The following is an 11,388-nucleotide window of genomic DNA, read 5'->3' on the forward strand; positions in this document are numbered from 1 at the left end:
ATCTTTCTCAAGAAATTATATGAAACTAAGTCCTCTAACTAGCTACAGAGTGTTAGGCTTGCTCCAAATTTAATAATAGTAACCGCCACTTTTTTTTTTTTTTTTGGATGCATGCATAGTAGATAGGGAAAACAAAAGATTTGTGTGCAAATATTAAAAATTTACAGTAAAATATATAGAAAAAAATTGTTGCAATTTTTATTTTTTAATTTATTTAATTGTTTTGTAAGAAATACGTGCAAACATATATCTAGTTTCAAATCAAATAGGTATTGTGTATATATATATATATATAATATAAAAATTTAAATAATTTTTTTTTGGTTGGTACACTATTTTGGATAGGATTCTGAAATGCTGCACGGGCAGAAGAAATAGGGTGAGTGGGCAACGAGAAAAATGACTTGGATATTTATCAAAATTCTAAACAATTTTCTAGAGATATTTTTGGCTTTCCGTCACTGCACCATTGTCGGGTATTAAAAAAAAAGGCGGCAGCCCTTCACTCCTCCACGGGCAATTCTCAATTTTCTAATTTTCTAAACTTTTTCTTTCCTCCTCCCTCCCCCCCTTCCTTCCATTCTCTTTCTCTCTCTACTGAGCTCGAGATCAGAGTGAGGGAGAACAAGGCCTTCCAATTTGACTAACTCCGATTTTATTTTTCTCAATTTGTTTCTTTGTTCCTCTGTTTTATTGATTTCCAGAGCTCTACTCTTCTTCCAATGCTTTATATGCAATCTCTTCCTTGTCTTTTCTCCTAAATTTCAGTGACTTTCCTGCTTGTTTAACAATGAAAAGCTTAAGTTCGTGTTTGCAATCGGTTATTCTTGAAAAAGATCGGATTTTACCGAAGTTCTGATTCTATTCCTTGCGAAAATTTCTAATTTCTATTCAAAACTTGAGCTTTTCCCCCTCTTCTCGGATCGATTCCTCTCCCAAGCTCGGATTCCTGTCAACTCCCACTCTCTCTGCTCTCTAATCATCACCAGAACCTCTTCTGTTGGTTTTCATTAGAGAAAACTAGAGTTCCAAAAGTTCCCATTTTGCTAAGAAAATCCCATCTTGGAGTTCTTCTCCCGGGATTTTTCCTCTGCGAAGTGGTGATACGACCTTGGTTTGTCTAGAAAGATGGTGTCTAGATCCTATTCGAACCTTCTCGAGCTGACCTCCGGCGAGCCGCCGTCCGTCGGCCGGATTCGCCGCCGGATCCCCCGGGTGATGACGGTGGCCGGCATCATCTCCGACCTCGACGATGACTCCGACTCCGATACCTCTGCCGGCCCGTCCTCCTCCCCCGGCGACCGCACCATCGTCGTCGCCAACCACCTCCCAATCCGCGCCCACCGCCGCCCCGACGGCCGCGGCTGGACCTTCTCCTGGGACAAGGACTCCCTCCTCCTCCAGCTCAAGGATGCCATCGGCGATCGCTGCGACATGGAATTCTTCTACGTCGGCTGCCTTCGCGACGAGATCCCCCCCGCCGAGCAGGACGAGGTCGGCCAGATCCTCCTCGAGACCTTCAAGTGCGTGCCGGCCTTCCTGCCGCCCGACCTCCTCGCCCGCTTCTACCATGGCTTCTGCAAGCAGCAGCTGTGGCCGCTCTTCCACTACATGCTCCCGCTGTCGCCGGAGCTCGGCGGCCGCTTCGACCGCTCTCTCTGGCAGGCCTACGTCTCCGTCAACAAGATATTTGCCGATAAGATCCTAGAGGTGATCAATCCTGACGAGGATTTTGTCTGGGTCCATGACTACCACCTCATGGTCCTGCCGACCTTCCTCAGGAAAAGGTTTAACCGGGTCAAGCTCGGATTTTTCCTCCATAGTCCATTCCCCCCCTCGGAAATCTACAAGACTCTGCCGGTCCGGGAGGAGCTCCTGCGGGCGCTGCTGAATTCGGACTTGATCGGATTCCACACCTTTAATTATGCTCGCCATTTCCTGTCCTGCTGTAGCAGGTTGCTCGGGCTGCCGTACGAGTCGAAGAGGGGCTACATTGGATTGGAGTATTACGGCCGGACGGTTAGCATCAAGATACTGCCGGTTGGAATTCATATGGGCCAGCTGAGGTCGGTGCTGAGCCTCCCGGAGACCGAGGCGAAGGTCGCCGAGCTCATCGAGCAGTTCCGGGATCGGGGAAGGGTGATGCTTCTCGGCGTCGACGACATGGACATCTTTAAAGGGATCAGCTTGAAGCTGCTGGCCATGGAGGAGTTGCTCGAGCAGCATGCGGAGTGGAGGGGGAAGGTGGTCTTGGTTCAGATTGCTAATCCGGCGAGGGGGAGGGGGAGGGATGTCAGGGAAGTCCAGGAGGCAACCCAGGCGACGGCGAGGAGGATCAATGAGGCCTATGGTGCGGATGGGTACGAACCTGTTATCTTGATCGATAAGCCGCTTCAGTTCTATGAGAGAATGGCTCATTATGTGGTGGCAGAGTGTTGTTTGGTGACTGCGGTGAGGGATGGCATGAATCTTATCCCTTATGAGTACATTATCGCCCGGCAGGGGAATGAGATGTTGGATAGGGTCTTGGGCTTGAATCCTTCCACGCCGAGGAAGAGCATGTTGGTGGTTTCGGAGTTCATCGGCTGCTCGCCGTCATTGAGCGGGGCCATCCGGGTGAATCCATGGAATATAGAAGCAGTGGCTGATGCCATGGTCTATGCACTGGAGATGTCTGGGCCAGAGAAGCAGCTACGGCATGAGAAACACTACAGGTATGTCGGCACACACGATGTCGGCTACTGGGCGAATAGTTTCTTGCAGGATTTGGCAAGGACATGCCAGGGCCATTCCAAGAGGAGGTGCTGGGGAATTGGGTTTGGTTTAGGGTTCAGGGTTGTGGCTCTTGATTCAAACTTTAGGAAGCTATCAATGGAGCACATTGTTTTGGCTTACAAGAGAACTAAAACCCGGGCCATCCTGTTAGATTATGATGGTACGCTGATGCCGCAAGCATCGATAGATAAGAGCCCGAGCTCGAAGTCCATTGAAATCTTAAATAGTTTGTGTGCTGATATGCATAATGTGGTCTTTATTGTTAGTGCTAGAAGTCGAAGCACTCTCAGTGAGTGGTTCTCGCCTTGCGAGAATCTAGGTATGGCTGCAGAGCATGGCTACTTTCTGAGGTAGTTATCAGGACTTTGCTACTTCTTTATGCCTTAAACCTTTAGGTGCTCTGGAATGGAAGTTATACGTAGAGCATTGTCTACTTTCAGGTTGAAGAGAGATGCAGAGTGGGAAACCTGTGCTCCCGCAGCCGACTGCAGTTGGAAGCAGATTGCAGAGCCTGTAATGAAGCTATATACTGAAACAACCGACGGCTCGACCATTGAAGATAAGGAAACTGCACTTGTCTGGTCCTATGAGGATGCCGATCCTGACTTTGGGTCTTGCCAAGCCAAGGAGCTCCTCGATCATCTTGAGAGCGTCCTCGCGAATGAGCCAGTATCGGTGAAGAGTGGTCCACACATCGTGGAGGTTAAACCACAGGTTTGGAACCTCAAGTCTTAAACTGACATCCTTTCATCCAATGTGGTCCTGCTTTAATAAATATTAAGGATGATCTGCATTATTTTTGCAGGGTGTGAGCAAGGGCCTGGTGGCCCAGCGCCTTCTGTCTGTCATGCAGGAGAGGGGCTCATCACCAGACTTTATACTGTGTATTGGGGATGACAGGTCTGATGAAGATATGTTTGAAGTTATTAGCACTGCCGTGGCAGGCAGTTCTCTAACTCCTACGGCGGAGGTGTTTGCTTGCACGGTTTGTCGGAAGCCCAGTAAGGCCAAATATTATCTGGATGATACAGCCGAGATTGTTAGGCTGATGCAGGGATTGGCTGCAGTCTCAGATCTAGCACTCAGAAGCTCACAATCGGTTTAGTACTGCACTTGCCATCCAAAAGATGGCAAGGTACATTCTTTCCTTTGTCTTACCTGACTCTTTGTGAGTACCTTTTTCAGCATCATGCACTAGTGCAGTGGATCTTCCTTTTTCATGTTATTAAGTAGGGTGTATATAAGTGAAACCCTTGAAAAAAGTTGTTGTGATGGTGCCTCTATGGTTTTTGATTTCTCTCTGCCAGACATGTACATACGATATGTCGATGCGTGTGTCCCCTAACTTAATCCTCTTGCGAGGTTTCGAGCTTGCAGTAACCTGACAGCTTTGAATAATGATTACACATCATGATCACATTTCATGTTGAAAATCTAACGACACCTTAACTTCTCCCAGCTGCATCAAATTCCTCTGCAGCCTCTGCACTTCGATAATATAGAGGGAAGCAACCAGATTGGTTATTTCCTTCTGCAGGCCTTGCAAATTGCTGTAGATTTAATTTCAATTAGGTTTTTTACTGCCATTTGCTTGTTCAGCCGTGAATTCGATTGTGTGAAATCATAGACCTTGAACCTATTGTTAGCTGATTTTTGTATCTCTAATTGCTAGCATGTTCTTGCCATATGTTAATGATAATATCATAACATGTTTCGGAGTGCTGCTATACTTGATGCATGTGTGCCTAATGCATGTGTGCAAGGGTAAATACAGACATGGCAGTGGAGTCTGCATGGGCCACTAATAGGGTGTTTGACCAATGTTTGGCAAACATGTTGGGCTCGTTTGGTTTGCGGGAAGTATTTTTCCTCTTAGGAATATGATTCTTGGGAAGAAGATTCCTAGGAAGAGAATGCATGGGAATGTACTTTTAGCATGTTTGGTTAAACATGGGAAAGTGACAGATTTCCAGAGTGCTTATGTTTGGTTGACCATCCACTTTTTTGAAAAAGTTATTTGTAATTCCTATTATACCTTTAATAAAAATTAGGTCTTTAATGCCTCTTTAATGCTGAAGGGCCTTTTTGGAAAAAAATAAAGATGAAGTGATTCCCGCCTCATGGAAAAGTAACTTTTTCATGTTTCTCATGGGAAAGATTTTTCCATGAAATGTGGGAATCATATTTCCATGGGAATACAACTTTCCCATCTCTCTCCTTTAAAAACTCCAACCAAATAAGAGGTATCTCATTACTTTTCCGTTGACCACACTTTCCCTCCTTTTTTTCCCGCGAACCAAACGAGCCCGTTGTGCCTTGTCAGCATTCAACTTTATGCGTGTAGGACCCTTTTTATGATTTTTTTTTTAAAAAAAATTTGAAGTCTTAATTCCGCTATTTCTTACAAAAAGTCTTAAAGCCACGCTGCATATACAGAAAGATTGTTTGAAGTTTTTAAATTTTGCATTCGAAGCAAACAGGAGACTGATGGGTGCAATGATATATTGATACTACCGTTTTCTTTCATCAAACCTCTTGATGATATCTCTAATTATATAAGGCAACTGAGGAATGGCTTTATTTTGTCCAGTATATCAAATTAGTATGAGCTATATGATTCTAAAATGCTGCACTTATGGTACATTATGTTGTCAGAACTTCTTCAACTTTTGTCATAATGACTTGTGATATAAACTTTTAAGGATTTGACTCTGCCATCGGTTTCTATTAATGCCATAATCTTTATGTGCACAATGTTGTTCGATTCCTTTCTGCCATTTTGTTTTAGTGATGCGTCAACCTATATCCTGGTTCTGTCCACTTACTTTGACTGCTGTTCGCATACAGTCTATCACAACCTCCATATCTATTTGCTATGGTTTTTCTAATGCTCATGTGCTTGTTGCTATCTCATATATGGATGTCACATGGTGCTGATGTTAGAACTTGTAATAATCCTTTTAGGTATCAACAATAGCATCTCCACCTATCCTGAACTGCTTTGCTCTGATGCTACATGTCTTCATTTGTTCAGTATAAGAACATATTTTAAGAACCAAACTTTTCCTACTTTTTCTTCGAATTGCAGGCCTTTAGTTGGACTCTTGGGATGAGTAGGTGGTAAACGGACATCAACCTTTTAGTTCCAGAATCAAACTCTTTGCTTATAAACTATACCAAGAAGAATTTCAGTTACCTACCAGCCTCGCATAAATACTCAAGGCCTAGTTAAGCTATGATCAACATCTCTCATTAGCTGCTCATGTATGCAAATATAGCAAAATCCCAACAGCAGTCCTAGCAAAAAAGGCTACTGCCCCTTAATATCAGGTGATGTTGCTGATTTAGAAATGTATGAAGTCTGAATTTCACAACTCGATGGCAAAGTTTAGACAACACATAGCAGATAACCTTGGGATCAGTTTTGATGCAAGGAACGAGAATATGAAAAAATGGGAGAAAAGGGGTTATGGAACTTTCTTTCTTCCCAAATCTTAGATCTGCTTGTGTATTAGTCTTCTTAGGCAAGGTCGGTGGTACCGTCTCGAGCCATACTGTGGCGCACCAGTACGATTCCGGCAACGGGTTCCGTTGCCGAAGCCGGAAAAAGAGAACGAGCGGGGGAGTGAGGGCTGCGGGGGTCTGGCGGAGGCTGTGACAGGCGAGGCCGGGGCCGGTTCCTCTGTTTCGAACGAAACAGATGTCCGGCCGTGGTCTACGCCGGTGTCCGCCACCCTCCGCCGGCGTCTCTCCCCCTTCTCTCTCTCTTTCTCTCTCCTACAGTATCGTGCCCTCGTCGATACAGGCTCGACACGGACCGTACTGACTCGTGCCGTCAGAGAACCAATACGGTGCCTGTACCGGTTCCTTCGACCTCATCTTTAGGTGTGTAAAAGTTTTTTAGTTCTACTTAGATACAGTAAATATCTGCTTATTAGATATTTTATATGATAAACTTCCGAAACTATATATGAAACTAGAACAAGTAATTGACACTATCAAGAAAGGTGGGTTCGCGGCCAGACAATTATGCTAATTAGTCAACAGCACAAGGAAAAGATTGGTGATATATTTGTCGATATGTTTACATTTGTTGCTTCTGTTAGCGTGGGTCCCTTGTGCTTCTGAATTAGATGTTTGTTTCTTTCTTCATCAGCACCCACATAATTGGCAATTTTTCAGAAATTAATTTTCTAATGTTTGACAACACCAATGCATTGTATCACTGCATCTGGTCAGCAATCTGTATTCTCATTGTTTTTCTAGAGCTTGGCTAGGTTCTTGGATACTCGGCAGTGCATCGAGACTCGAAGTCGACCCATTATATATTCTTTAGTCTGATAAAAATGATCTATCATTCAATTATGGTCTGTGTTCTTCTGTAGGATTTTACCGATCTGAGAGTATATCTGGTTCAGATTATGAGGATCTTAGTAAATTAAGATTTACTTGTTATCCTATGCCTTAGGTAGTTCAAGTGTGACTATAAACGCAAAAATACCTAGCAGGGAGGTGAAGCAAGAGTATCGTACGTGCTGCCTATTGACTAGCCTTATGTTATATTAGACAGCTTGTTCTCGACCATGTTTCCAGCAATCTGATGGCACACTCTTTGCATAAGAACATCTATCAGTTGTTTCATGATGGACATACTAAAAGCTATAAAGGCTATAATTTCTAGTGACACAAGGGCTCAAGGCAGGTCTTTGAACTCCATATTTGCATTGCCCTTATCAATGATTCAATTTTTCTTGGTTCAGAGCATATGCAAGCTCTCAGTGCAAGAGGAAGTGAGATTTGGACTGACAACTATGGCTGATGGCTATGACGAGCATGTTCATGCCGCCAATTAGCGAATGTTCTCCATATATTTCTTTCGTTGCTGCTGGTCTTTTTTTTTTTTTTTGTGTGATGAAAGAGGGAGTTTGGTCCACCCAGTTTTTATTATATATATTTTTGAAGAAGTTTTTTTACAGGAGATGCACATTAGCCTTGCCCTCCGAAGAAGTGGACCGAAGCAGTGGGAGGTCTCTATTCAAAGCTGGCTCCCGGCTGCAACAATGACGCGGAGACCTCAAATTGCGTGAAGTGCCCAGGTGTAAAGTCCTGTTTTGTTTTCTGCTTAAGTTTCGTCGGGGCCTCAACGGTTACGTAGTGTCTGTTTACGTGGTCCAGCATGAGCAGTTCCTAGTAGCCGTCATGCATCATGCATGCTGGGACGTTGTGTTCTCTCTTTCTACTCTCTCTCTCTCTCTCTCTCTTCTTGTTCCCCAATTGCTGGCTTTTATCAGTTTCATAAGACCCAGTTTAAGTCTTCTGTTATGGGTTGCATTTGTTCTGCCATTTCAGACTCCTTCCCGGTTTTATTTTCCATCCAAAACAAGTCTGCAGGATTTGAAGATATCCACCTCATCTGCTTAGGCTCTGAAACGAGTCTTTCTGATGTGGAACTATTGGGCCTCATAGGAGGGGTCCTGGCTTCCACTCTGAAAGTTCTGTTATTTCTTTCATTCCAGATCACCCATCCACAAGAGTAATGTTAATTTGCAGATAATTACAAACCGCTCTCAGCTCCTTATCATTTTTTTTTTGTGTGTGTGATTCCATGAGTTCCAGAATTCCTCTAGAATGAGTAATTTTTGTCGCGATGAGTTGCCAGACCTGCTGTGTAGTCGGGGGCATTGTAAGAATGTAAGGTTTGCTGTTTCTTCTTCGCTGGTGCAGAGAACGCACTCAGACGTAGGGGTGGCAATCGGGTCGGGTCAGGCATAAATAGGTCGGGTCAAATACAGGTCGGGTCAGAAAACTATAAATCTGAACCCGACCTGTTTATTAAACGGTTCAGAAATTACAAACCTGAACCTGACCTGTTTATTAAACAGGTAACCCGACCCGACCCGTTTAACCTGTTTAATAAACAGGTAACCTGTTTACCCAACCCGACCCGACCTGTTTAACCTGTTTGCCCAACCTGACCCGTTTAACCTGTTTAGACCTGTTTAATCTATCCAACCCAACCTGTTTAACCTGCCCAACCCGACCTGTTTAGACATGTTTAGATCCGTTTAACCTGTTTAGACCTGTTTAACCTGTTTAACCCGTTTAACCTATTTAGACCTGTTTAACCTGTCCAACAGTTAAACGGGTTAAACGGTTTAAACGGATCAGACATCTAAAACCCGTATCCGACTCAATTAATAAACAGGTTAAACGGGTCGACCTGTTTACGACCCGAACCTGTTTAGGCCAAACCCAAACCTGTTTATGGCGGGTCGAACATGGGTCGGGTTGGCGGGTCGGGTCATATTTTGCCATTCCTACTCAGACGGGGCGTGTACGGGAACTTCTCCCTTTGGTTCTACAGAGAGGGGAACAGCCTCTGGACTGGCTTGCATGTGGTCAGAGGGATTTGGCGGATGGAAATGATTCCTTTTGAGTTTTTTGTTGCACTTTGTTCTTGAAGTCCTCAAGACCTTGCTGGTGGCGTAAAGATTAATTGTGGTGTGTCAGAATGGTCCATCCTGTGGTATGTTTGTGTTGTGGCTCTGAATTGTGTCTACTGGGGCCTCGGTCTAGGGAAGGCTTGGGGATCGCTCTGCCAACTAGTTCAAATATAACTTGAACGATTCTCCGTGCAACCAAAAAAAAAATAAAAATGGAGGCCATGGTGATGGATCTAAGATCTAGTTAAGGTTCTAACATCGATCTACATGACTGGACGTGTTAGATGTTCATTATATTTCTGGATGCAGTCTCTCATCAGGTTCGGGTTGTATCTTTCACGCAAGAATGTTTCACAATGTCAACCACTGGATTCTGCCTCGCACGATGTTTTAAAGAGCTCCAAACTTTTTTTTCATTCGTTTGCACAGGTGTTGAAGTCGCTTTCGTGCGATGCAACAGTTTGACATTATGAAATGCGATGCAACAGTTGACATTATGAAAAAAAAAGAAGAAGAATCATTCTACAATCTGAACTCTTGTGCATGGCCTTGCATCAACCGGTCACTTAGCTCACTGAAATTGTATACGTACGTGCGTGGGACAATGAATGCCGTGTGGAGATTTGAGCACAGAAAGCTAATGAATGGCAGCCAAGCGGTGGCACAACCTGTTCTTTTTGGCCACCATCATTCTAATATCTTGATGGATGGGAGGTGATTGTGGGCGTTCAAACTAGACAACTTGCACTCTTATAAACAAACCTTTATTTTTTATAACAACATCACACACAGTTTTGTCAGGCTTTGAAGCTTGAACTAGTGCCATCACTTCGCGGGTTGGGATTGCTTGAGGCTTTAATGCATCTTTTAGCCCCTAGAAGATGCCGATGCTACCCAGAAGTTCCGATCCCACGTTGTTAGAAAGTTTATACTACTTCTGTTGTGCGCATTTTTATGTGTAAACCCCTATTAGATGTCAAAATTGCAAAGAAGTCCTTCAGGTTAACTTGTGGTTGAGTTTTCACATCGATACGACTTGAACCCATAACGCTTTGGAAAATGCACTACCAATCTGCGCTATATCTATTGTTTATTGTTGAATCCATAATTAATCATATGGCCTTCATCTCTAGTGAAGAAAACTCTTCTTAGGATAAAAAGCAAGCTCTTCTCTCCATTCCATTGGATGAAATAATATATTGTTTTGTTTCTCGACAATGAAGTGAAGTAAGATCAAGCTCATGAGCTTATTGTCTATGTTGACTCATCCTCCGTAGACGAACCTTGTAGAAGAATCTTTAGATTTTTGAATTTTCGGTCGGAAATAAAGTGAAATTGCCTTTCCTATTTGTTCCCCTAACACTGCTATAAGGAAACACATTCACTTCTTAAAATATCTCAACCACTTATTGTTCACACTAAATTTGGACTTGTTTGATGGGTATTTTTATTTATTTCTCGACAAATCTGACGAAAAGATGTACAGGTTTGGAGAAGGGATCTCTGGATATTCTTGTTAAACTAGGTCACAATATTCAGTTATCGATGGATAAACTACTTTTCTAGAACGTCGACTGAAATTTTATATATATATATATATATATATATATATATATATATATATATATATATATATAATGGTGTGGAGAAGAAATGGGTACTTACATGTCTAACTTGTGGAAGGCTTGAGTGGCTAAACTTTTCGAGTCCTGAGAGAAACTTAGAAGATAGTTTTAAGTGAGAATTAGAACTCCTGAATTGAAGGTGGTTGTTGGAGGGGAAATGTTTGCCAAGTCTGGACAATGGCCAAAGAGCAGCCATCTTTGTTTGGTTGTTGGAGGGAACTCTTTTAGGCCTCAGCAGCCTACGCTGATGGGTCGATCTCGGCTATCCATTTCACCGACACCAACATTTTGAGTCACTCAAGAACCCAAGGACAGTCCCATCTCCATAATTCTGCACAGGAGGAGCTGAGTGCTTTGCAGAACATAAATCTAACTTAGTAATTCTGAACAACAAAGAAGTACTGCTTATGGTACAAACTAATAATGCTAGTACTAATTACTATTACTAATTATTATGGCCATCTCCATATATTCCACCATAAGAGAGAGAGAGAGCTTATATAAAACAGTTGTTTTGTCCCGTGAGGTCCTATAACAGTCTTGTC

General features: G+C 43.3%; 1 protein-coding gene across 2 annotated transcripts; it reads left to right on the plus strand.

Moving 5' to 3' along the window:
* Positions 1 to 401: 401 nt before the first annotated feature.
* Positions 402 to 8,336, plus strand: LOC103695955 (alpha,alpha-trehalose-phosphate synthase [UDP-forming] 6-like). Of its 2 annotated transcripts, XM_008777423.6 has the most exons (4): positions 482 to 3,125; positions 3,216 to 3,489; positions 3,581 to 3,910; positions 7,752 to 8,336. In XM_008777423.6, exons 1-3 carry the CDS (start codon positions 1,129 to 1,131, stop codon positions 3,878 to 3,880), a joined length of 2,571 nt encoding a protein of 856 aa, XP_008775645.4. In that variant the 5' UTR covers positions 482 to 1,128; the 3' UTR covers positions 3,881 to 3,910; positions 7,752 to 8,336. The 2 variants fall into 2 exon arrangements, with proteins under 2 accessions (XP_008775639.4, XP_008775645.4); XM_008777417.6 differs by lacking the exon at positions 7,752 to 8,336 and having other exon boundaries at positions 402 to 3,125; positions 3,581 to 4,058.
* Positions 8,337 to 11,388: the final 3,052 nt, after the last annotated feature.

Source organism: Phoenix dactylifera, chromosome 5, assembly GCF_051530095.1.
Source record: "Phoenix dactylifera cultivar Ajwa chromosome 5, Ajwa_hap1_PhDact_Kaust_v1.1, whole genome shotgun sequence".
NCBI lineage: Eukaryota > Viridiplantae > Streptophyta > Magnoliopsida > Arecales > Arecaceae > Phoenix > Phoenix dactylifera.

Bases quoted from the DNA above. Each gene is read 5' to 3' on its own strand.
- LOC103695955 (XM_008777417.6), top strand. From the start codon at position 1,129: ATGGTGTCTAGATCCTATTCGAACCTTCTCGAGCTGACCTCCGGCGAG. The intron at 3,126-3,215 runs GTAGTTATCAGG...GTCTACTTTCAG, and splicing joins GAGCATGGCTACTTTCTGAG to GTTGAAGAGAGATGCAGAGT. The intron at 3,490-3,580 runs GTTTGGAACCTC...TTATTTTTGCAG, and splicing joins TCGTGGAGGTTAAACCACAG to GGTGTGAGCAAGGGCCTGGT.